Consider the following 25,343-nt stretch of genomic DNA (forward strand, 5'->3'; position numbering starts at 1 on the left):
CTGAAGTGAAGAGGACATAATTTAAATGTTAGTGGACAGCGCAGATGGGAAGAGGATGCATCCGATTGGCTTTTCCCCTACTTACCTCATCGTTTGACTGTGTGAGATGCTGTGATTGCTCGTGGTGCTACTGGTCGATATCTGCTCCGAGTGCGCCAAATTGTACGTGTGCACCGAGTGGCGCATAAACTCCGACTGGTTCTGGGTGGCACTGCCGAAGATCTCCATGTAAGCCATGACTGCAAAATTGTTAAAACAAGACACGAAACACGATTAGGTCTGCAACGGTTTTGGTATGAGAAGCCGAACTGGATTGTGTGGTCACACGGAGCTACTACGACAGGCTTACCGGTAACTAATCAAACATAAGTTAAAACAAATACGAAAAAAGGAAATACCGTGTCTAGCGTAAAGCGAAGCGTCAACCAAGAGAGACAGAGAGAAACAGGAAGAGAGAGAGAGAGAGAGAGAGAGAGAGAGAGAGAGAGAGAGCAATAGGAAGGATGCAAATCATTGAACGACAAACGAAAGGAGAAGGACAGAGCAGGTGACAGAAATGGTATAAAACAGATGTTTTTTTTATTCTTTTCCGAAACAACAACACACATTTAGGAGTACAATTACATAGTTGCAAACTTAGGAACACTGCAAGGACTATTTGTGTAAATGCCTCTGTTTGGTGTGCGGTGACCCTACCCCCATTTCCCCTCTCCGCTTGCTTAGGGTCGCTAGATTGCTGGGGGGTCAGGTTAGGTGTGTGCGTGTGTGACACATTTTACTACTATTTGTAAGTACTGTAAGTGTGAGTGGTGGTATGGATGTGGCCAGTTGCAACTGTTATGTTTTTTAATTGCGACCGAAATGTGTCCAGGTGATACTGTTCAGTAATCCAATTCGAGCAAATATATGTGTCTCATCGTCCTCCACGGTTTTGTTGGTCTGAGAAGATGTAAGAAGCTTGAACAGAACAAAATAAAAAAATAGCCTTGGAAAGAGAGGCTTTTGTTATTCTGTTTCGCGTGTACACAAAAAAACTGAAGTTTTTGAAAACAGAGTTTTTGAACTGCTTTCTGTGTGTGTCTGTGCGTGTTTGACACATGTTTTGATAATAGGATGTGTGTGTGTGTGTGATGTGGAGAAACAAAAAATATTCAAGACCAACTTACCTGAATATGCAACACTTTGAAACACTAAAGTGCGCGCATCACCATAAAATTAGATTAGAGAACGTGAGTTTGGTTGGCTTTCGTTTGGGCGAAGTTTGGTTAATAACAATACTAGTAGACTTTACACACACACACAAACGCGCGCGCGCGTGATTTAAATCACACGCCACACACACCGCATACTGGATAATGGAAGGGTTATATTCCTCTAAACACTTGCATTCATACACACAGACACAAGCGCGCATGGGAATGCTGTTCAAACAGGCCCCTGCATCAGGGGGAATTTCCCAAATACTATTCATAAAAAGGGCTTCTAAAACATTGCGGCCATGGAAGTGAAACGGTACGGGCTAAGAAAAGGTACGGCATGGGGGGGAGACATTGAACTTAATAGAATGGAAAGGAAAGTAAGATTTCAGCACGCTGGGCTTGCAGGGAGGGAGGTGGCGGTAATTCGTACGCAAATTGTTACGGAAATGCAGTGAAATCTCTCTAAGATATAGTCTCGTCAAGATGATTTTTTTATATTCTCTTAGCTACAGATAAGTGTTGGGTAAACCTGTTTCCGATTCATGAATCTAAATGAATCTTTAGAATGATTCAATGAATCTGAATATCGTTTGCAAAGATTTATGAATCTCAAATGAATTTCTTACGATTCATGAATCTATAAGATTCATAAAGCCATTACAATTCATATATCTCCAAGGATTCACGATTCATAGCATAACCACGTAGGTTGTTACGCCAAGAAGAAGAATACTAAAAAGCTCAAGATTTATGATTTTTTAGATACTTATGTATCCCTTGAGATTCATTCGTTAATCTTTCGAGATATAAGAATCTTTTGAGCTTCATGCATCTTTCGAGATTCTCAAGGGATTTCGAGAATCTCAAGGGATAAGTCTCTAAAAAATCGTAAAGCTTGAGCTTTTTATTATTCTTCTCGTTGGCGTAACAACCTCCGTGGTCATGCCATGAATCATGAATCGTGAATCCTTATGAATAGATTCGTGAATATTTAGAGATTCTTGAATCTTATAGATTGATGAATCTTAAGTGATTCATGCATATTTAGAGATTCTTGATTCTTTGAAGATTCAGGAATCTTCGAAGTTTCGTGAATGTTTAGAGATTCATGAATCAAGATTCGAATCATTCCTCACTGAAGATTCATATGAATGAATCTCAACAAAAGATTCATGAAACCCAACACTACTACACAACAATATCGGTCAAAGGAAGCAAGTTTTTTCCAGTTGTTTCTTGGATACTCCTTTAATTTTCTTTAAAAAGAATCTCCCTAAACTGCAGGTCTCTTGGAGATATACCTTAGAGAGATTTCACTGTATAATGACCAGATACCAGATTGAAGGGTCTGCATCCATAAACTACGTAACGCTTGTCAAGCGGAAGGGTTGCACTAGAGTTGAACAAGAGCGCGTGAAAAGTTCCCAATTTTGATTAAGGCGTTACATAACTTTGGCATGACCTCCGACGCGCTATGTTTGCTGCCCGCTGCCTGTGTTAGTTCTGCTTCATCGTTACGGCACGTACACGTGAAATCATTGACTTTTACATCAGGGGCAAAAGGGGAAAAAGCAAGGAGTTTCCTCTTCTGTATATATTGCCATATACGGGTACGATCGATTTGCTCTCACGCTCTAAGATAGTGGGACGCACTCGCGGGCGAAGGAAAACGATACTCACTATGCTTCTTCTTGATCGGTAGCGGCGGTGGCTCCTCCTGGAACCGGCTCATATGCCGCGGCTCGATCAGACTGATATGCTTGCTCGGTAGATTGTGGAACATCTGCTGCCGGCTGTACAGATACGACGGCGAACTCTGCATCGGGAAGTGGCCAAACGAGTCTTGCGATCTACAAAAAAAGTATTATTAATTAAAGTATTATGATTAAGAATTAAAAATAAAGCAAAAGCACATTTGTTAAATGTAGCCGATCTTTGCAGTGTGATATTTACCCTCGCTCTAGGTCAACCTCGTCCACGTTGTCGTACTGCGACGGATGGCGTTCCCGCTTAATACTGTGCGAGCGCGTCTTGACTGGCAGAGCCGGTGGTCGGTCCGTTGCACCACCGGCCGACGTCCGCGGAAAGACGTCATCGTTGCCGAGCTCGTCGATGCTGGGGCCGTGCACGAGCAGCTTCGACAGGCTGCTGCTGCTGGACGTGGTGACGGTCGACGTCAGCGAGGTCGCGCTGGCAAGCTGTTCGCTTGCCCCCTTCGGCCCCGCGCTACTGTCGTCGCTGGCCTGCGTGATGATCGTGTCGATTTTCTGATGAAAGTGCTGCTGCTGCTGCTGCTGATGCTGCTGATGATGCAGCACGTGTGCCTGGTGGTGCTGCTGCAGATGTTGTTGCTGCACGGCACCTTTCCCAGAGGCGACCACCAGTGCCGCCATGCCGTCCACGATGGATTCAGACTTGTGCACGTACGACGAGGAGGAGGACGACGAACTGGCACTTTTCTGGTGATGATGGTGCGTGGTAACGGTCGCAGCCGTGCTCTGGTACTGCATATGCATCTGCTGCTGCTGCTGCTGTTGCTGATGTTGATCGCGGCTGACACGCAGCGAGTACATCGACTCGAACCCAGACTCGTTCGAGTTGCGATTCAGACTGTTGTTGCTGTGCTGCGGCAATCCGCCCGCTAGGTCGCCCGCCTCTTCCCAGTGCTGCGTGCCGCATCCGGCCGCACCGGCACCGAGTATCACCAGCCCGCCGAGGCTGGCGGCCGTAGCGCTCGCGTGCGACGAGCAGCTCGTGAGCGCCCGCAGCTCATCCTCCTCGCGCGAGTGATTCAGCGCCGAGTCGAGCGAACCGGCGCTGGCACTCAGCAGGCTGCAGTTGTCCTCGGGCGACCGCGACCGCAGCGACATCCGGTCCAGCCCGATGCTGCCACCGGCGCCCGTTGCCCCGCCGGCACTACTGCCCGGTCCGCCCCCGAGCTGGAAGATGGTCGAATCGGTTGACGCGCAATCGGACGACGCCGTGGTGGTGTCGTGGAAGGAGTGATTCTTGGCATGTTGGCTCTTGCGCTTGGGCGGCAACGGTGGCGGCGGTTCCTGCGACCGGTCCGGCAGCGGCGGCTTGGGCGGCGGCGGCGGGCTCGAATCGCGCAGGATGCTTTCCGTGCTGTGCGACGCCCGCACCGTCTTGAGCGACGTCTGCTCGAGGATGTCACGCTCGCGCGGCGTCAGCGGAATGTCCGGCAGCGAGGTGCGCTGGCTGACCACGTCAACCGTCGGGCGCTGCAGCGTGTTCGAGCTCGGACCACCGGTACTGTGGCCCGCCGCGGTACCGCTCACCCCTGTGCCCGGTCCGCCGCCCCCGCCCGTCCCGATTGCCTTCCGATCGGAGAGCTTCTCGTTCGCCAGGTTCACCAGATTGTTGACCGCGTTCTCGACCAGCTCGACCACCTCCTTCACGTTTTCCTTGCTGAGCGACGGGCAGTCGTCGCCCTCCTTCGTTAGCAGCACCTCGTCGCACAGCTTCAGCAGGTTGCCGAGCGAGACGTGCACGTGGTTCGTCGCGTTGATGAATGCCGAACTGTGCTCGTTCAGTGTGTACGATTGCAGTGCTAAAAAAGAAGGTAGCGGGAGGATTGGTGTTAGTTTGTGTCAACGTTTGTTACAGCGGTTGCCCGTGCTTACCCGTGTGCACGTTGGCGATCGATTCCAGCACGACCGTACCGTTGCCCGGCAGCATCTCCAGCTTGTTCTTCAGTATGACGTCCTTGAAGTGGGTCAGCGCATTCTTCACCTGCCGCACGTGATAGTTGAGATCCTGCACCGGCTTGGCCGGTTCGTCGGTGGTGCTCTTGCGGCTGCCATAGCTGGCCGCATTTGCGCCACTACCACCAGCGCCGCCCCGTGGACTGTTGGGTGAGTGAGATCTGCGAAATTTGCCCGATTTGCGCGAGGCGATCGAAAATAGCATATTAGAAACCGTTTTCCGGCTGGACAGAGCTATGTGTCACGAGAAGCGCGCGGAGAGTGGGAAGGAAATTGAGCAAATGGGTTGCGTCTTCCAGGTGTTTCTATCGTGTCTGGTTCGCGGGCACACTATAACACTACACCTGACGCGGCGGTGGTCACGGTCAAAGCACTAATGCGACACTAATGAACCTTTGTAGCGCGAGGGCGCCTGCAGCGGGCTTGAGGTGGGTGTCGTCTTCGCGCAGTACGTGTTCTCGCGTACCCCTTGTTGTTGAGACGACGAAAACATACACGACAAACACACACACATACACACACACATGTCAGACACGCCTCGGTCGCCGTGTCACACTCGCAAGGCGCGTTCGTCGTTCGGACTCTATCTTTCGTCGCTTATCGCAGATAAGCAAACAATTCACTGATAATTCTCGCCCCGCTCATATCTTCGCAAAAATACTGCATGTGTGTGCATGTGGGTGTGTGAGTGTGGTGTGTTTAAGAGTGCCGAATGGGGAAAATGAATACTGGACAACAGTCCGACAGCTTATTCAGAAGCGACTTTGGCTGCTGTGTCGGACACACGAAACACGCTGGACACTTAGGTCGCGCCTAATCCTCTTGGGGAACACGGGATGGCTTGTTCGGGTGTTGGATAGTTCCAACAAGCAAACGCTAATATTTGCGATGGAAAAGGTACATTGCGTTCCGTGAGTGATAAGAAAATCCTTTCGCAGATTTATATGGTCTGTATGTTCAAGAAAGTATAGAGACTGGGAGGGCTGGCCTCGCGAAGAGTTGTACAATATTGCAAAAGCAGGGCCTTCTCTCTTGATGCGTCTTTGAAACTGCAACAAAGATGCTGTTGTTGATGTGGACGGCTTAAACGCCGGTTTCCTGGATGTTCGACACGGCGTGTATCCTAAAGTCTTGAATAACTAAAACAACAGCAAAAAATCCTACCTAGTCATCGTGCTGGTCGGCGTGCGGATCTGCGATATCTTCTCCAGAAAGTCGTCCTTAAACGAGCGCGCCCGGCGAGCCAGCTTGTTGCCCCGGATGCTGCCCTTGTGACCGGACGAGCCCGGTGCACCGGGCGTAACGCTGGCGCTGCTATTGCCGCCTGCCGCCTGATCGTGGCCACCAGCCGTTGGTGTGCTGGTGACGGAGCTTCCGCCGTTGCTGTTGCTGCTGTTGCTGTTCGAGCTGCGCCCACTCGAGACGGGCGTGGACGTGAGCCCGATGCTGCTACTGCCGGTGCTGGTTGCCGGCGTGCAGCTGCCACCGTTATCGTATCCTGCGAGGGTCGTGAGAGAGATAGAAAGTGGGAGAGAGAAGAGACAGAATATGTTAGAAGATTGGTGGAATAATTTGTGTGTCTGTTTTCACTTTTCTTGTCGGCTGGTGCGAACCGTCGGACTGATACACTGTCCATCAATGACCGGGTCGAGCCTTGGGCATACATAGTACGGCTGGCAAAACGTACTAAAGCATAACATTAGTGCTCGAAGTTTTCAACACAAGAACCACCAGCATAATATTAATAATGGTAATATGTAATGCCGGGCCGGTCTGGTGGTACAGTCGTCAACTCGTACGACGTAACAACATGCCCGTCATAGGTTCAAGTCCCGAATAGTCCGTGCCCCCATACGTAGGACTGACTATCATGCTTGGTAACAATAAGTCACTGAAAGCAAAGCTCACTTCACTGTACCCTTGACAGACAGGCCTTGACCGAGAGCGGTTGTTGTGCCAAAGAAGAAAAGCATGTAATGTCATACACCTAAAATAATATAGTAAATAGTAAAACTGGAATAATCATAACATTTTTTGTCTTTGCCGTGAGCCTCAATCGTAAACATGAATTAATCTCAAACTTTTCAGGATCAGTTACCCGTTAACTCAGTCAACCCGAACGACATGGCCGTTATACAGAGAAAATAAACCAAATCAGTCACAAATTTAGTTCACCTCCAATTTAGGTTCGTAAATCCTGAGACAAGACTATAGACACTCTAACTGCAGTTCTTTACGCGAAATAAGAAGTAAAAAAAAAAGCTCTTTAAAAGATGTTATGTATAAAGAATGCTTCATTATGCGTGTGCTAAGCCACGTCGTTTTAAGGTGGTCTTTTGGAGATGCTAATCAGTCTTTAAAGTTGTAAAGTCCTCTCTTCGCTTATAAGATTGTCTGTTCCAACTCATATATGCGTTTTGATTGCTGATTTTAATATACGTATACAATTATTCTCAAGCACGTTTTAAGACATTTATTTTGAGACATAGGCACTTAAGGTCAACTGATCTTATCAAACACATATCATATCAGTCTTGAATGAAGGGAACTCGGAACAGAATTTACAAGTTGTCTCTGAGGTACGTTATTAACCGCGAATAACTCGCGTATGTAACATTTTTGCGTAAAGCGAGTTTCGTGGTTTTCACCCATAATATATTAAATTTTCGTGTCGTTTTTGCTTGAAGTGGGTGATTTTATCCGCTACATCAAATATTAGACATATATTAGACAGGTTATCTTTACTTTATATATTTTAATTATTTTTAAAACTCAACAGAAAGGGTAGTTTCATAAATCATTTTGCCTTTTTTTGCTTTTTTGTTGCTAACTATAATTTTATCCTTTAATCATAATTGTTGTGCAGAATTCGTTTAATTGTAAAAAAAAACTGTAAAAAAAACAAGGTTAATACTTTTTTCATCAAACAGTCAAAATAATTCCACGGTTTTTGCTCGAATGTACTGAATGCTTTAATCACTATGTAATAAACCGCAAAAGATTCAAATGTACTTGAAAATGAATTATTCTCATAGAGAGTTCGGAGCCAAATCTGGTTCCGAAGCCAATTCCGAAGCCGATTCTGGTGCAGATTTCGGAAAAAATCGAAGCTAGTCGGAATCGAATCCGGCCGATACTTCATTTGCCCATCACTAGTTCATATACTTGTTTATCAATAGTGAAATTATTATTATTTAATTTGAGTTCGAACAATGTCACAACATGTTTTTTTGGCTTAGCCATACAGCTATGACGAATTGGTAGGTATTACGTGGTTCAACCATGAGTGCTTTTATTGAACTGACCATATAATCTTACACTAACCTGAACCATAACACCGATCTCACTAACACCTAGTGACATGCATGCTATAATTACGCATATGCATATATACTACAGTAGGAACACTATAGCCATAATTGGTTCCTTGTGATGCAATTATTAATAGAAATGTTATGCAATTTCGATAAACACTGGGTCAAAATAAACATACTCTTGTCTTGTACATATTTAAGGTTTCAAGAAAACATATAGACTTTTACCATTTTAAATATGAACATGATCATTTCAGTCTCAAGAATATATCCATAGCAATAAATTATAATTATGTTAATTTATTTGCGCTTCACATTTTAAAGGTCTAGAAATGGGTTTAAAGAATAGCCTTTACAAAATACTGTACATGGGTCTTTTCAGTTTTAAGTGAGGTTTATTATAATCAAATTATCAAATGAAAAAGGAAGGCATAATGAAATAATCGTAATAACCTCGTTCAAACTATGATAGGATTTAAAATGTTTCTCGAGAAATTAACTATCCTACAACAATTCAATCGTTCCAATTTGTATGAAAAAATCACAACGCATTGTGCCGCAAAAAATATTGAATCTCCTAGAATCTCCTGTCAATAAGGTAAAGTTATAGACAACTAGGATTAGGGAACTTGACCGGAATCGACTTTCGGTATGGGACAGTTTTACCGTCATTTTAGCGTTATCTCCTATCGATTGTTGTCGAACGGAAAATCAAGCTGATGTCGAATAGTAAGCAGCATCCCACAGGCATTTTAGTACATGGACGCTTAAAATGCTTTATGTTCAAATTATATTTTGAATATCTTTTTGCGTTCGAAAGTTTCCATCGTTTATTTATGACTGTTTTTAATTGACTGCAGCGCCAGTCATATGGGACTGACATGTCATATTCAAATCAGATAAATGTATGTCAATGAAATTGAAATGCTGCAGATTTAACGAACAAAACGCTTGTAATGCGGTACGTCGCAGTTAGGGAGTTAGGGCGTATGTAAAAAAGGGTTTTAGACAGGCAAAAAAATGCACAAAGCTATGCGGAACCGTCAGCGATGATTAACTGTATCAATAAAAGAGAGCTAGTTTCAACCCGTTTTTATTGGTTCTTTTAAAATGACTATCGAATGATTCACGCATTCAACACTTTTTATTCATAAAATAAAAGTGCATAGCAAAAGTCTGCGATAGCAAACACACATGGCAAGCAGCGCTTCTTTGCGTTCGCTTCCATACGAAACACCAACCAATGCGCAGTGAGTGTGTCAATGTTCCATCTAAATTGCGGAGCCGGAAATAGAATTTTACAACAATTCCAAATAAACAACTCATATCGGGAATAGAGGCAACGACTGGCAACGGGGCAGCTGGAAATCGCATCAGATTGAAAATAAAGTTTTAATATCCAGGCATGCAGCTAACCTCTTATCCTACCGTTCCGGCCTCGCATCTCACCGGAATGCAGCATGCAAGCCCGATAGTTGCATCTTCCTCTGCCGAAATACTCGCGCATAGTAAACACATGCCGTGCAGCAGCATCACCCTCTCCACCAGCGCCCAACGACATCCTCCATATCCCACCCAACCATCCCCCTCACCTTTTCGACACTTTTCTGTTTCAGCTAAGATTTGTAAGTACATAAACATTCCCTCTCTCTATCTCTCTATCGGTTCAGTTCACTTTCTACCGTCATGTGAGGGGGTGTGAGAGGATGGGAGTTTAATTCAATGTTTCATCGCCCCACCGTATGCAATTAAACACTGGTTCGAAGGAATTTGATTCTGTGAGTGTGTGTTTTGTTTTTGCTGGTCCGTCCCAAGAGTTAATCCCACGCGATGGTGCCAACTGTTCCACTTTTGCGGGATGTATAAAAATAGTACATCGAACCGCGTTCCCGGTGCAGCCCGGTACAAGCACGAATTTTGGGTGATTGATTTTCCGACCGATGAGGGAATAGAAGAGCGTGGAAATCGAATTTTTCGTGCACCGATGCACAGCTGGGATAGAATTGACAGACACGGCTGGTAAAATGTGAATGACAGATACACACACACACACGCACATTTATACATATTTATACAGAACGGGTGTTGAATTTTGTGCTCGCTTGTTGTCCGTGTACAGGGGTTGGATGGGATGAAGTAATGGGGGACGTATGGTAATATCAGAAATACAGACATTTTTTTGGGTGGTCACTAGTTAATACAATGACGGCTAATTGACATGCCGCATGTGACATGCAGTTTGGAAGCGATTGGGTGTCACTGGTCGCCTCGGAACGCGTGTCATTGAATTAGAACGGTTAGATGACAGTGATGCGTTGGCCAGCTGCAACCATTGGCAACAAAAATGTAGGCAGTAATTAATAAATTTAATTACTTGAGAATTCAAAAATAAAAAAAAGGGAGAGACGAAGAAAAGGAAAGCCTCGTTTCTAGTGGTGGATATTTCATTGAGATTCTTTCTTATGAATCTTCTGCGATGAGTAATTCGAATCTCAAATCTAATCCTTGAAGATTAATCTCCAGAGAATCTCCAAGGATTCATTAATCTCGAAAGGTGAATGAATTTTTAAGATTCATAAATCTCCCGGAATTCATGAATCTTTAGAAATGTATGATTTTTAAAATATTGAATTCACACGATCCTATGACACAAATGTAAGCTTGCACGACTTAACAACATGCCCGTCGTAGGTTCAAGCCTCGCAATGGACTGTCTCCCCGTAGCAAAATAAATTATCCGGCTGCGTAGTATTTGCCAAGAAATCTCAAAAGCCTGTATAGGCTGGCATGATCACGTAGGTTGCTACGCCAAGAAGAGTAATAATCAGAAGCTCAAGCTCTGAAGCAGAATCTTTGGAGATTTATCAATCCCTTGAGATCCCTAGAGATTCGTGAAACTTTCGAGATCCATAAATCTTTTTTTTCGAGATCCATCATAATTTTTTTTATGAATCGTTTGAGATGCATGAATCTTTCCAATATTCAATTTTAAAAGATTCATTCAGATTCATGAATCTGAATCAGATTTACTCAGAACTACTCGTTTCTGAGGAGGCTATACAGCCGCCAAAAAAAAAATACAAACGCGTGTGTAAATGTGTTGTAGCGCCTGCTGCGCAGAGATAATTGAGCAAAGAGCATGACAATACAAACGCTCGCCAACACACACTGGGGCAAAATGCACCTTTTTAGAGGTCAATTCAATTAACATAGGGGACCACAATTTGCAACGAGTTTGGGGAGGCTATGATATTCATTGACGATTCATTGAGTAACGTAGTTAAAGTACAGTCGTTGCCGCTAAATTTTGACTCTAACCTACATATTTTGTGTCTCGAAGGCACCAATTATTGACATCGTGTTACGAGTTTTTCTTCTAAGGCATTTTTTTTTTAATCGCTTTATTTACAAAATTCTAAACGGTGTGTTCCAAAAGTATTGGAATCAAGTTAAGTAGTTGATAATTTCATTTACAGAGTTCAAAATATAACAACTTTTATGCCAATTTTGAAAGTTTTAATGGCATGAAAAAGTAGGTATTTATTTTCAGGTGTAAACAATGACAAAAACAGGTGCGTTAGAGGCATAAATGGAGGCGTTAGCGCCAAAATGTAAGTTAAACTGTAAGTTAAACGTTCGCTCTTCCACATGTAAGCGCACCGAGGAAGCATGACGCATTGTTCGGGGTTTGACAAGCCCAGCATCATCTCTAGTTGTGTGCGGGCGCGAGCAGTTCCCGAAAAACCGATCGGAATGCCTCATCATCTTGTATCTTGCGCCCGATTTGAGCGGAGGGTAGGCAGGAGAGTTAAGGGAGGAGCGGATCGAAGCATTCCACGTACTGGAGAAGATTGGCAGCAGAGAGCTTCGCGGAGCTAGGAATAGTGTGCGGGAACAACGCACCACCAGACTGCACGTTGCAGCATGATCAGTATTCTAGCGATGTAACCGAACAGTCTCCATCCTCTCCCACCCCCACTAGGAGTCACCTCGATTGGGCACTTGGCGGGATGATGGCTTTGGGAGGGGGGGGGGGGGGGGGTGTTTCGCGGTTTGGTCGCGGAATAGCACAAAAACGGGAGAAAATGACGGTCGACCGTGCGCTTCCCGTGCAACTTGTTCCATTTGCGAGCGCGTGACGACGTAAAGAGAGAGCAAGAGAGAGAAAGAGAGAGGGAGAGAGAGCGAGAGAGAGAAATAATTTAATTAAAAAAAACTCTCCAGTGCCAACCAAAGGCTGCCCGCCACTCTATCGCGCGCATCACCGATGCTTTTCACACTTTCAGCAACAACTGCAGAGTCACGGCGGGGTGACGAGATCTGGCCCCCATCCGGCCTTGGCACGAAATACTGTGTCAGGGTTTGGTACTGAGAAGGAGGGGGGAGGGGAGATCTTGTTCGCACCTAGCGCGTACCCTTTCGGGGCAGACACGATGGAGGGGTTGCCGTTGATTGATTTCCAATATTTGAATGCTTCCCACAAGACGTTCTCTTTAGGGCGCTCCAGAAGTACTCCAGCTGAAGTGGCGTGAGCTCTCCTTCTCCATTACAAAACGAATCTCCCTCTCCCTCTCTCTCTCTCTCTCTGCGTTCTGCACCACGTGGGGGGAAACGGGGAAAATGTCGCAGCGGCCGCGGCCCAAACATGGACAAAACTGGCTGTGGCTGCCGATTTTGGAAGTTGTCGCCGTTAAAAATAACTGCGCAAACCCATCGGGAGCCGTTTCTGTGCCGGTCTAGGGTTGCCGCGTTTGTCTTTGCTGGCAAGCAGCAATCCCATTCCCCGTCCGTATCGTCCCCACTACTGACTAGTGCTAGATTAATGAGCTGTCGTGCTAGCCGCGCGGGAAGATGCGCAGTATCGGCTGAGAACGGCGGTGGAAATACAAGATGCTAGGCGATGGAAGGGAGAGGGCAGCGGGTAAGCAACAAAGCAGAAAGAACGTTCCATTTGGACGATCGTTTGTGGAAGACGTTTCTTTTCTTGGGCGCACGCAAGAAGTCTGTGTGGTTGTTGTTTTTTTTTGTTTGGTTTTGCTGCTGTACGGCACACTGAGGACACTGTTTGGGGTACTCAGTGTATTGTTACAACAATCATGTTGGACGTTTCAGATCATAAAGATCGCTTGTTTGTTTTGTTCGGAAGCACCACCCTCTTCACAGTCACACAAGAGAAAGAGAGCACTTGTACCACATGTACAGCGAGAGATGCTAAGGCTGGTGTCAAAGAGCGGGTTTTTGGAGCAATTTCATCTACTCCAACTTTACACTGTTTACTGTACAACAAACGAAAGACTAATCCGACCCGGAACCGGATCGCTTCCACCCCTCGGCCCGTTCCCCCACCATATGATCACACAGTATCCACACCTTGGATCACACTCACTCACCGCGCGAAACTGTGCGTCATCGCCGCGAACTGTCGAATGGAATTTGACCGGAATTCAAATCCACCAGGCACAACACCACAACACAAACCGGCTGTCCTTTCTTCCACCTGTGGTTTTATGTGAACGTGTGCGTGTGTGCACAAAAGAGTGTGACAACCTTTAGCGTTTTTTTTTTTTTTTAAATATATTTTTGACAGGTTGCTTTATGGTCGGTTGATTGCCGGCTGGTGTCTGTGGTTGATCGGAGCGCGCGTGATCGGACCGCGTTATGGCGTTTTGCGAGTGCTCACCGGTGGACGGCCCTGGCCATACTGTTCGAGGCGTCGTCTGTCTGGCGCGCGGCACGCGTGCTCCGCGGAAGGCCTGTGTATCCGTCCGTCTCTGGATGTGTGCGTGCGTGCGTGCGTGTGTGGGTGATTTTTTCTGTTTTTGGGATTGGAATGGAAACACACAGACACAGGCGCGACGGCTCCGTGTGCGCCCGCCTTGCTCTCGAATGAATCTCTCGAGTGTGTTGGGGTTGATCACTTGCACACTACGCCGCACCGAACTGCTGTTCGTTAGTGTACGCCGTCGTTTTGGTGTTGGTGTGTGGGGTGCTGCGCACACGGCACCGCTGCACACCGCCAACGGCCCAAACAAAGCTGTGCAAAGTCTGTCTGTGGCCGCAGCAAAAATAAATACCGACACAGCTCGCCCTAGCTCCCCGTACAATACTTTTACTGACAAACCATTCGGAGGGAAGATGAGGAGGGAGTTCATCTGCCGCCCGATCTCGGTCAGAACGAGGATGCTGCCCCGCGCCCGCTGCCTGGTTTGTTGCGCGCAACGACGGCGCAATGCTCTTGCGTGTGCAGCATTTTTTTCTCTCTCTCTCTCCCTTTCGATGCTGCCAGAGCGCTGTGAAAGGAATGTGCACGATTCCCTATCGCGCCGGCACATGGTAGAGCCGGAGAACGTGCCGGACCGACGCTAGATAAAGGGCTAGAGAAGCGCACTTGTAGCTGGGGCGGGGTGCTTCTGGATCGGCTCTTGCAGTGCATCGCCACCACCACACCACGGCGCTTTGTGTAGAGTGTGTGGAAGAGAAAAAGAGAAAAATCCCAAACACACACCAACACAGAGACAGCTCCAGCGGATCGGTGCCTCGCTCGCAGAGACGAAGAGACGCAACGCAAGAGAAGAAACGCATCAGACAGCACTATTTTGGGTTGCAACCAGATGATCGTCAGGCCGATCAAGCGAGCGGAAACGCCAGAGCGTGCAAAAAAAATATTAGCAAACGACAGTAAATCACCGCAGATAGAAAGAGAGAAGAGAGAGAGAGAGGGATAGAGAGAAAGATAAAGAGAAAGAGAGAGAGAGAGAGAGAGAGAGAGAAAATGAGTATTCGAGTATTCGAGTATTCGGCTTCTTTTCCCTTGCACAGAGCTCTTCTCATACATTTGTTCTACTCTCGCGCGATGGTGCCGGATGTGACAAAACAAATAAATACGGCACCACCACACTTTTACACTACTCTCTCTAAAACTCTTCTCGTTTATGAGAGTCGTCTAAAACTATTACCTACTAAAGTAATATATACTAGAACGCCGATAAAACTGTAAAGATACGAATGATGATGATCGTTCCTACGGGAGAGATGAGTCCTGGATCAGATTTGAACTCACCTTCTCCGGCGCCATATGCCGAAGTGCTACGCAAGGTGCCAAAGTACCGCACTGGTACCGGTCGCGTGTAATTGCTATTTTGTTGTATATCTGTGCACATTTTTCGGTCAGCAACAACAGGTGGGTTGTTTTGTTTTGACAACGTACTCAATCCGCTCGTAAAACATTTTTCCCTTTTATGATTCCCTTTTATATTACTTGAATCGCTTTCAAATAATTGCATACTCTTATTTGGTACATCGTCACGATTGTGATACGTACGCAAAGACACACAAAAGGAGAAGAATAAATACTCACACTATCATACATACTATTGCGAACTGTCCCCCCCGATGGAGCGATAGCAAACAAACCTCACGCGCATGGTGCATTCTTTGCAGCGGCGGATGTAACAAAACATCGGCAGACGACTAGGTTGGTCGTGTGCCGCTGGGGCGATGAAGTGAACTGACCAAGACATAAAAAAAACAACAACAACGTATGTCCCACCGGTGGAGCGTGCTGAAAAGCGCGTGGCTGGGGTTCCGTGTTCATGCTACGCGGTTGCTTCTACGGAGCGCACGTCCGGAGGTGTTTGTGTATGATGTGCAATAATTAATTAACTAATTAATTGCCTTTGGCGGCTGCGGCGCCCGGTCATAGGTTGTGGGGGAAAGAAATGTAAAACAAAAAACAAAAATACCCACAACAGCATGTAGCATTCATGAGGTGTGATGCTAGAGAACAGTGGGAAGCGTTTTAGTATAGATCGAGTATAGGCGCCTTAATTATCAGCAATTGGCACGGTGTCAGCACGTAATGAAAGGGCATTGAACACACGTATCAGGGAGGATACGAGAATAAAAAAAAAAGTTTGCTACTGTCAACGACAGTACTGGATGCATCGGCTCACAACAAAGCGTCAAATTTATTTAACATGCATCAAATTAAGTTATACCCACGTGGCGTGTGATGCAGTCGGGAGGGGTTTAGTGCTTAATGAATTGAACAATTACATTACACACTCTGCCTGCCAGCCATAACCACCAACACCTCCACCACCATCAAACAATCCTGGTTAATTGAATGCATTAGCCTAATTAATAGCGGTCAAAATCACTCTGGTGTGTTTTATGGTGTATTGTGATTGGTAAAATTCCAATCAGGCATAGCGAAATAAAAAATAAAACAACCACAACAGCAAGCTTTTTGTTCGCGCCGGACATGGATCGGAACCAGAGAAACAAACAAACACACACCGAAAGGAAAAGTTGGAACTGCGTAATACAACGCCTTAAAAATGACCAGTGAGATGTGCTCAGCCGCACGCCGTCGCTGCCCTGGCCATTATGGGTGTGTGTACTGTTAGTCACTTTCTCCATTCAGGCACATGCAACTTGCCGAGTTGCGTTTGAAGGACGAAAACAATCAGAATACGTAAAAGGCACGTCAGCGCGCGCCAAAGCAACTCAGGACTGTTGTTGTATTTGGCTACGACAAGAGAAAACATGGCAGAGGAGAGCAGAAGACGAAAATCCTAATAGGTCCCAGGATCCCCAGGAAATCATCATAGCTTACTTGACGTCTCGTCATGGTCGTCCAACGGTAGATGCTTGTACAGGAATGGCTGGCCGTGGGGCATCTTGGACAGCTCCTGCCGGTCCTGCCGCTCCCACTGGCTCACGTCATACGTGGACGAGTAGGACCCACCGAACAGCTTTATTCTGCTCGCCGCTGTTCGCCGCCCCAACCCAGGCGAGTCGAGTGTTGCGCTGCTTATGTTAGACACTTCCGCCACGTAACCGGCGCACTCTTGGCGCATGGTGGGAGCAGCCGGCACTGGCGCTTTCTTGAAGTCGACGTCCAGAAACGGGTCCAGATTGGAGGCGCTCTTGAGCACCACGGCGGACGGATGGAACCGAAGCTGATGGGTTTTCCATTTCTTCCGCTCGAACGAGGCACAGTCGAAAAGGAACGAGTCGTCAAACTCGGGCATCTTGTGTGTGTTGCGGTTGCTCTTCCTCTCTTTCTCGCGCTTTAATTCCAAACTCTGTTAGGCTATATTGTTTCGTTATGCACTCACAGCGATCACTTTGTTGTTGGTAAGGCACTGCAGGAAGGGCGAAGGCACAGTTCTAACACACATTTTTATTGCCTCCTCCAGAACACTCATTCACAGGGGTATAAGTTCTAGCGTTTTGAAGATGTGCGAAAAATATTTCATGAAGCACAACGATGGCAGCACTTGACGAGCTCAAACCTTCTTCCGTGCTAGTGCTCTTGTCACAATTGGTCAACATTTTTTGCTCAATCTAACATCAGATGCAATTTTAAGTCTACTAAAGTTCCCCAGAAACCAGGAACTGTATCAACCCCGATTGTCGTGACATTAAATTATGTGTTTTTTTTGCTGGACAGATATGAACCATAGAAGCGACATAGAAGAAGGAAATAGACATTCAGTTCCCAGCAACAAACGTCACTAAAGCTCAGCATTCCCCGCCCTGTGGTAATGTGTTTCTTCTTCCTCTGCTTCTTGGTTCCCCTCTTTTGTTTTTTATTCCATTTTACGCGTCTAATAAACGCGACCGTGAACCAAGACCATGTCGTCGGTCCTATGGCGGAAATTTCCTCAATCCCATCATCATCATCGTTGTCATCACCACGGGCCGGTCTGGTAAGAGGAGGAAATTCTTTGCCAACTTCAACTTCGGCTGAGGGTCACAGACAAAGATACACCGAGAATGCCGAGCAGCAAATTCTCTCGGAAAAAGCGCATTAAAAATGCAAAAAAATAAGCCATCCAAAGACGTTGCGGAGTTGGAGCTCTGGCAACAGATCCAAACGACTCCGTTCCGGTCACAACGCACACAGGCGAAGACAAATAGAAAACAAAAACCCAGAGCCGGATTAACCATCTGGGAGTTAGGAAGCAAATCGTTTCCACGGTTCAGTTCGATCCGATTGGAGCAGCAGCTCCAAAGCGAAGCTCTAATTCCAAAAGCAGCAGCAGCTGGGGATGTTGGCATCTTCCGAGCATTGGCCCGTCGGTCAACGGCTGTCCAAGCGGTTCCATACAAGAGAGCACGTCATAGAGCAGCCGACCGGAAACCACACGCTTGTGTCTTACGAAACGGTCCAGAGGTTCGCAGTGGTGATATATCGCCTTCTCTACGCACAGGTTGGTGCGGCATTTTTGGAGCCTCTTGGCGGTGCGTGAAATATATGCGAGATGCGGGTTTACCTTATCCCCCCCCCCCCTCCCTCTGCTCTGATAGAACCCGTTCTAAAGCCTACACACCGAATTAGTACGCTACGGATTCTTTTCTGGGAGTAGAAAAGCTAAGAATCTTACCGTGCGTGACCCAAAACCTGTTAAGTCTTGGCTGGTCTCTGACCCCCACACAGCCACCCATCAACGGGTAATTAAATACGCGAAAAGTATTATTGCACCCTCACAAGGATCCACAATAATGTTCTAATGTGCGATTTCATAAGCAACCGGATATATGTCTCAAACCGAGGACCACCAGCGCATAGTCACCACATTCATTTGGAATGTAGAATGCAATGTTTTAATGCTTCAACGCTTTCAACAATAAACATCCGGAGGAAATTCTAGGACCGAGGACCACCATCGCGGATGTAGGACAAGTACCTCCAGGGCTCCCTATAAAGCACTAGTCAAACGAATTGGAGCGTTGTTTGTTTACTTTACAAACATTCCTGCAAAATGTTCATCCATTTTCGCAGCACAAACACGCAGCATAATCTAGCATCAAACTACAACGGATGAAGGTAATAAAAGATTCGGATTGCAAAGCAGTCGCCTTCTTCCGCAGGCGAAACGATCAACGATCCCTCGGCATTTTGGGGTAGGGCAAATGACTAGCCCAGAATGGCAGTGAAGAAGCCCCATAGCGGCATCAACTGCATTTGATTGAAGCGAATCGGGATCAGATCATGTCGTATGACGTTTGCCATTCGGTGCTAAAAATAGATCACTATGTGTCCGTGCGAGTTTTCGCACTCACTCTCGGGGGATGTTTTTCCACTTTTTTTCTGCTCGTTCAGCACAGCTTTCCACGGACACCAGGCGGAAAACTGAGGGTAAAAAACAGACAAAGCCTCTGTTTTCAGTTCAGTGTGGGTGACGTAAATAATCTTTTAAAAGGGTTTCACAGAGCAAGACGGGAAGTTGTACGTGATTGAGACTCAAAAAATGATTTAAACAAAAAAGTCTTTTCGAAGGGTGACACCATACAGTGTGCTCGGAATACATCCGAGAAGCAATGGCAGTGTGTTAGGACACACACACACACACGCTAGTGTAAAATAATAAACAAGCAATAACTACGAGCTTCTTCGTCCGCAAAGGCCGCGTTAACAGTAATTAAAATTGTTCCATCGTAGCTTTAACTGAAGGGGGAAGAGGTTGTAATTATGCCATGAAACCAACCAGCAACTGGTAAAAAAAGAAGAAGCGAATGAAAAATACCGATTCCTGGGTACGACACATCGTAATCGGACGCCTGCCGCAGAAGACATTTCTGAGCTGATGATTCAAATGCTGGAATTTGACCAGAGCCATCGATGACATCGCGTAGTGCTCTGTGGTAGCACCCCCCCCCCCCCTCCCCTCTCTGGTTGCACGGTCTTTAACACGCACTAAGTAAACAAACCCGTACCAGGCAATTGCGTCGGCAACGGATTTCCGCCCGTTGAGTCGATTTGTGTCGGTGCTGTACTAAATATCTTTCTTGTTATTTTTATTTTTGTTTTTCATTGGTATTCTACCACAACGCTATTCCTAACGCGGTGACATCAACCGGCCAATCGACCAACATAGAGAGAAAGCCATATTAGGAAGCAGCCGCCGGTATCACCGATTAGTCGGGAGGATAAAAGCGCTGCTTCTTAGGTCTTCCTTTTCGATGCGAGGAAAAATATGATTGGAAAATGTTTCTGTGTGTGTGTGTGAGTTTCTTTTTCCAATCTTCCCCGTATCCCAGGTACAAAAGCGGACGAACACATTTAATCAACGTGTCATAAAACGGCGGCAAACGGAATTGCAAAACCGCGCGCGCGAACCGTATGGTGCCGTGACCAGGATTATACCATGTTAAATCGAATAAAGAGATGGGGCTGCCTCCGTCCCGCTCACGCCATAAATGTTTCCAATAGACTTATTAATTGTAATCCTCATCTTAATGGGCTGCGTTTCGTTCGTTAGTACCCTACCCGTGCCAATCTCCTTCTCTTCTTCCCTCGTTCGTCCCTTCGTTTGCTTGAAATCGAATTTTCCTTCAGCATTGGGTAAAGCCATTTGAAATCCGACGCGGTCAGTTACGCAAAGCTGGCGCCGCGCCTCTGCTCGGTTTTATAATTTCCAGCAGCAGCAACATAAAATATGGATACCGTTTTTTTTAAATTCATTTTCGTCTCCGGGGGAGGCTCTCGATGCTACGCAACCTAGGTGACGCGCCGGTACATCTTCAGATCGCCATCGCCCATCGACTAATCGAAATTGCAATGGGGAGGGCGGTCTCTCGTCGATGCAATTGCTGCGGTAGGGCTGACATAAGCGACTGAGCTTATCTGTTATAGCCTTGCGCCAAGCTTTGCGGTTTGGTTCATGGGCCATAAATACATAAAAATCAAAAACCGTCATCAGCAGGAAGGTTTGAGTTCGACAGACGCTGCACATTGGGGATGAAAAAAACGCACCAATGCTTTAGTAGGAACCTGTACGGAACATATGCACACGTTTATGTCACAGTACCAGTATTGTTTCACTAATCACTTCAATTTTAAACTCGTCAAATGCGCACACTTTTCTATGTGGACTTTAGTCCTATAAACCAGGTAAACGAAATTTGGAATAAAAACGCACGCACAAACGTATCACGTATTTGCTTTCCTTTCGTGCAACAGGGCAGGGCAGACAATAATCGCTTAATGCACAAAACACTGCCTGCAACGGATCGATGTAAGCACTTTCTTCTACTTTGGAATGCACCCGACGAAGCATCCAAACCCCGGACGATCGTGATCGTGCACTGAATATTCGAAATGCACTAATTGAAAGCAAAAGCGCTGTGTTGTTTTTTTGTGCTGCTCACAAATGATTCCTTTCGTTTTTTGACACTTCAAAGTTTCACTCGAACGTTGATTGCGGAGAGTGTATAGGCGAAGGGAGGCCTCCTTGAAAGTGTTAACTGATAGCAGCGTGCGCTCCACTGAAGCAGATTTGTTTGATGTCCACTTCCTAGCGGGATGACCGCCGGATCTCTTCCGGGCTTATCGCCTTTGGTTCTCATCCCAATAAAACACACACGTCTAGCGAATCTATCACCAACCAGCGCGCCGAATGCGACGATGAAGAAGCACGCGCGATCGCGAAACCGTTTGCGACGATGTCTCCGCCTGAACGTCACAATGCTAAATGGGCGCGCGCGCAATATTTGGCTACACGAACACCAAAACAAAACCAAAAAACCCTTGACCGAAACCCGGCAGATTGGCACAACTGATATGCCGGAGTGTCCGAGAGCACACTGGCGGTTGCTTGCCAGCACAATCCGTAGTGGCAAGTCAGCAGCAAGCCGGCCTCGCGAGCAGTCCCTCTATCCGTTTCAAATCGGCGCGCTCTCGGCTTGCGCTTCATCACCATCGTGAAGTAGGCGAGGGCATAGCCGCGACCAACAATAAAAACCCGATTGCGCACTGTGGTTAAATTTCATCTGCCGTACGGGCGCACAGAGGCGCGTTGAGTTGTTTTGTTTGTTTGTTACAGCTTTAATAAATATAACGTGAGTCAGTAACAGGGTCGCCTATTCCAGCGATGAGGGATTTTACAATACTAGCCAAACTTTTTACAAGGAGTTTGATAGTTAGCGACTGAAGTCATGCCAACGCTCCATACAATAATGCACGTGAAACTAGCCTCAGATTTGCAGTCTAGATTATTTTAGCCTGAAAAATATGGAAAGAAAAGCTGATTCCTCACGGGCTCAATCAGGTTGGTAATGAATATGAATATTCAACTGAATATGATTCAAATATGAAAATATTGTAACTCATTTCAAATAGAAAAAGCGAAAACAAAATTATTTTGTAACTCATCTCATCCTCTTTAGTGAAATCCAATATGGCAGGACGCAACTATCAACTGGTTGTGGGCAACACAATCCGGATGATAAATATTGTTCCACTGACATGCTGAAATTTTAGCGTTCTGGATTAAAATATAAAAGGGGTCGTTGATAGGTTTGTTATATTAATCCATATTCGTAAATTGAAGAAAAAAAACCATTTTAAATAGCAGCATATTTTTTAATTTCGGCAACTGGAATGCGAAGGCCATTCCACAGCGCTCCTTACAGTCATTAACATTTTTGCGCCTAGCATAGTCAGAACTGTTTTTAACCTTAACGCATTATTACCATTTACTGACAAAGCAATACATTGCAACTGGCATGTTGTGAATTAAATGTTGTGATGTCCTTTTCAATTGAAATTTATATAAGTCCGCATTTAGAAATCGTATTTGTTTTCGTGCTGGCCTTTTTATAACTAAGTCTGACAACACATGGATAAATAAAATAAATTTAATAATTTCATGTGTTTCATGTGTGTTTGTTGAGCGCTCTCGCTCACGTGGCGCGTTTGGAATCTTTGCCCGATCATGTTGATCGTGATTTTCTTTTTTTATTTTCCAAAATTCCAAAATTTTCCAAATTCATTACTTACAAATGGAAGAAAAAAATAATAGAACAAGATTTAAAAAATAACTCGTCTCTTCTTTTCTGTTTTTTATTTCACTGTCTTGGTGGCCATTTTTGTTTATCAGAACAAATGTTTCGAGCCTGGATACGTCGAACAAAACTTGTTTTATGTACAGTAGGTTTTGGTATTAGGCGATTAATTCCGAAAACATTAGCGTATCTTGAATACACGCTTTTTTAGATCATCGAGATTTTCAGTTAAATTTTATAAGATGGTAAGTTTGATTTCAGTTTTTGAAATTTGACTTAAAATTAATTGTTAAAATTAGAGCAAATTACACTATAAAATCAGCATTTTTTTGTTCCATTACACTTTTTTATTTATATCGATACCTCACAAAAGCAAACGATTAAAATGATGCCCGCGCAATGTCCACTGGCAGTTTCACAGTGCCAATTCGTAAATTTGCAGCGAGCTAGCTAGCAAGCTGTGTGGTAGTGGTCGGTGAGATCAAACTAAAACGCTTCGAGACAGAGCAGTCCAACAAAATCGAACTAGATGCGCTGAAGGTACAAGCCCTAGCATTAGAGGCTATGTATCCATGGGTGCTAGCTGTAAGATGAAGCTTATATTACCGATCATTCACAGCTCGAGAAGGGCTGGTGCGAGAGTTTGCCATCTCTGGTCAGCGCATCAAAATGCATTCGCACCTAGCCCTTCACTTTGCCGTGAGAGATTTTAATTGCATTTTTACGGCTCTCCGGCGAACAACACGTGAACGTAGCCAGTGCACCGTGGCCGCACAAACACTATTCATAAAATCGGCTCCGTTTCCGTTCGGTTTGTTGCTTTTGATTTGAGGTTTGCTGTTAGTATGTATCCTCATTTTCATATCTTTTGCTATAAAATTTTTCCTCCGCATGTAGTAATAAATCGAAAAATAGAAAATCTCCGATTGTGGCAGATATAGTTACATCAGTTTCCAATCCTTTCTTTTTGCAAAAAAATAAAGTCTTCGATTCAAGAAAGTCTTAAATAGACAGTACGAAAAAGCATCATTCGACCTGTCTAAACATCGTTACATTACAAACGGCACCATTGCAGCGACGAAGAGGCGTCGTACAGTTTCTGTTGAGTGTGCCCAGAAGAAAGAAAAAACAAACAAATCCAAAAAATGTCTCAGAATCGATCAAATATGTCGCGGCTTCTTTTCTGCCAGGCTATATGCAAAACCCTATTTTCCCGGACCGTAGTCAACCACACGAAATGAGCGCACCAATGCGACGGGATGCAATAAATAGCTACTATACACAGCGTGCGAGGAGGGAGTTTGACCGTTTTAGGCGGAATTAATCTGTTGCTCCGGATTTCGCGATTGTTCCCCCTTCGTGTGTTCGGGCAATCGGGCAGGGATGGTTTAAGTGGTTCCTTGATTTGTTGTGTGCGTCCCCCTATCTTGCTCGCTTGCTGTGATTTGTATTTTTTTTACACACCAATTTTGGCAGATGATGATGATGATGATGAAGACGATGCTGCTGATGCCATCGGCGCGACATTATAAATTGCCGATTGTTTGCATGCGACCGAAGGAAGAGCCAAACGATCGGCGGCGTTCCTAAGCTTCGGTCCACCTTCTGCCCCACCGCCATCATCCCTCCATCGGGTATTGTTTCGTGGGTGATTCATTTCCGTTCCTTCCTTCCCACCCCTATGCTGCCGATATTGTAGGTGTGTTTGTTTGCGTTTTTGTTTCGTCTTTTTCACTCGATTTAGTGGGAGGATAGAAGCACTCCGGTCGGTTCTTGTGAATTAATAGTAGATGGACAGTATCTCTCAACGACACACATGGGTTTGCTATTGTAGAGTATACTCCCCTCCCGGGATCGGACACCGATTCGTTGTCCATGGCATTGAAGACTTCGTGCGGGATGAAAATTGGAGCCAACAATTTCAATGCGTGTATGCGGAACACGTGACACAGGGCCAGGGAAAATGGGCAAGCGAAATTCGTGGCTTCGATTTATGCTAATGCTCAAAGCTTCGACGAATCTAATCGTGCACGGCTAGATCGCGGTGGAAAGGGAAGTTCGGAATGAAGTTCATGGGCAGTTTCGTGAATCGTGGCGGTCGAGCGGATCGCACGATCAATCGCCTGTGCCCAAAATGGCCCGACCGCCCGGCTTGGGAGGAAGAGATTTCTCGGAGGAATGGTTACGGAAAGCAGCGGAAGCCGGAGTTTGCGTGTGCGACAAACATGGAGCAATGCTATAAATCGCAACCCGGGATCGTCCTACGGGGTTCCATAAAGCAGGCTTTATTTTTAAATGCGCTCGGTTTT

At 45.8% G+C, this 25,343-nt stretch overlaps 1 protein-coding gene across 19 annotated transcripts in view; it reads right to left on the bottom strand.

Moving 5' to 3' along the window:
* LOC1270418 (guanine nucleotide-releasing factor 2) overlaps positions 1 to 25,343 on the bottom strand; it is a 53,271-nt gene that overhangs the window by 7,707 nt on the left and 20,221 nt on the right. For 10 of the 19 annotated variants that reach the window (XM_061650041.1, XM_061650051.1, XM_061650069.1 and 7 more), the window contains 6 exons: positions 6,089 to 6,422; positions 4,844 to 5,085; positions 3,153 to 4,770; positions 2,880 to 3,049; positions 1,167 to 1,190; positions 86 to 239 (listed from right to left, as the gene is read on the bottom strand). In XM_061650041.1, the coding sequence (XP_061506025.1) occupies positions 86 to 239; positions 1,167 to 1,190; positions 2,880 to 3,049; positions 3,153 to 4,770; positions 4,844 to 5,085; positions 6,089 to 6,422 (2,542 nt within the window). Of the gene's footprint in view, positions 1 to 85; positions 240 to 1,166; positions 1,191 to 2,879; positions 3,050 to 3,152; positions 4,771 to 4,843; positions 5,086 to 6,088; positions 6,423 to 13,918; positions 14,406 to 16,855; positions 17,609 to 21,636; positions 21,861 to 25,343 lie in introns of those variants that run through there. The other 9 variants (XM_061650122.1, XM_061649976.1, XM_061649965.1 and 6 more) reach the window with 5 other exon arrangements.

The sequence above is a fragment of the Anopheles gambiae genome, chromosome X, assembly GCF_943734735.2.
Source record: "Anopheles gambiae chromosome X, idAnoGambNW_F1_1, whole genome shotgun sequence".
NCBI lineage: Eukaryota > Metazoa > Arthropoda > Insecta > Diptera > Culicidae > Anopheles > Anopheles gambiae.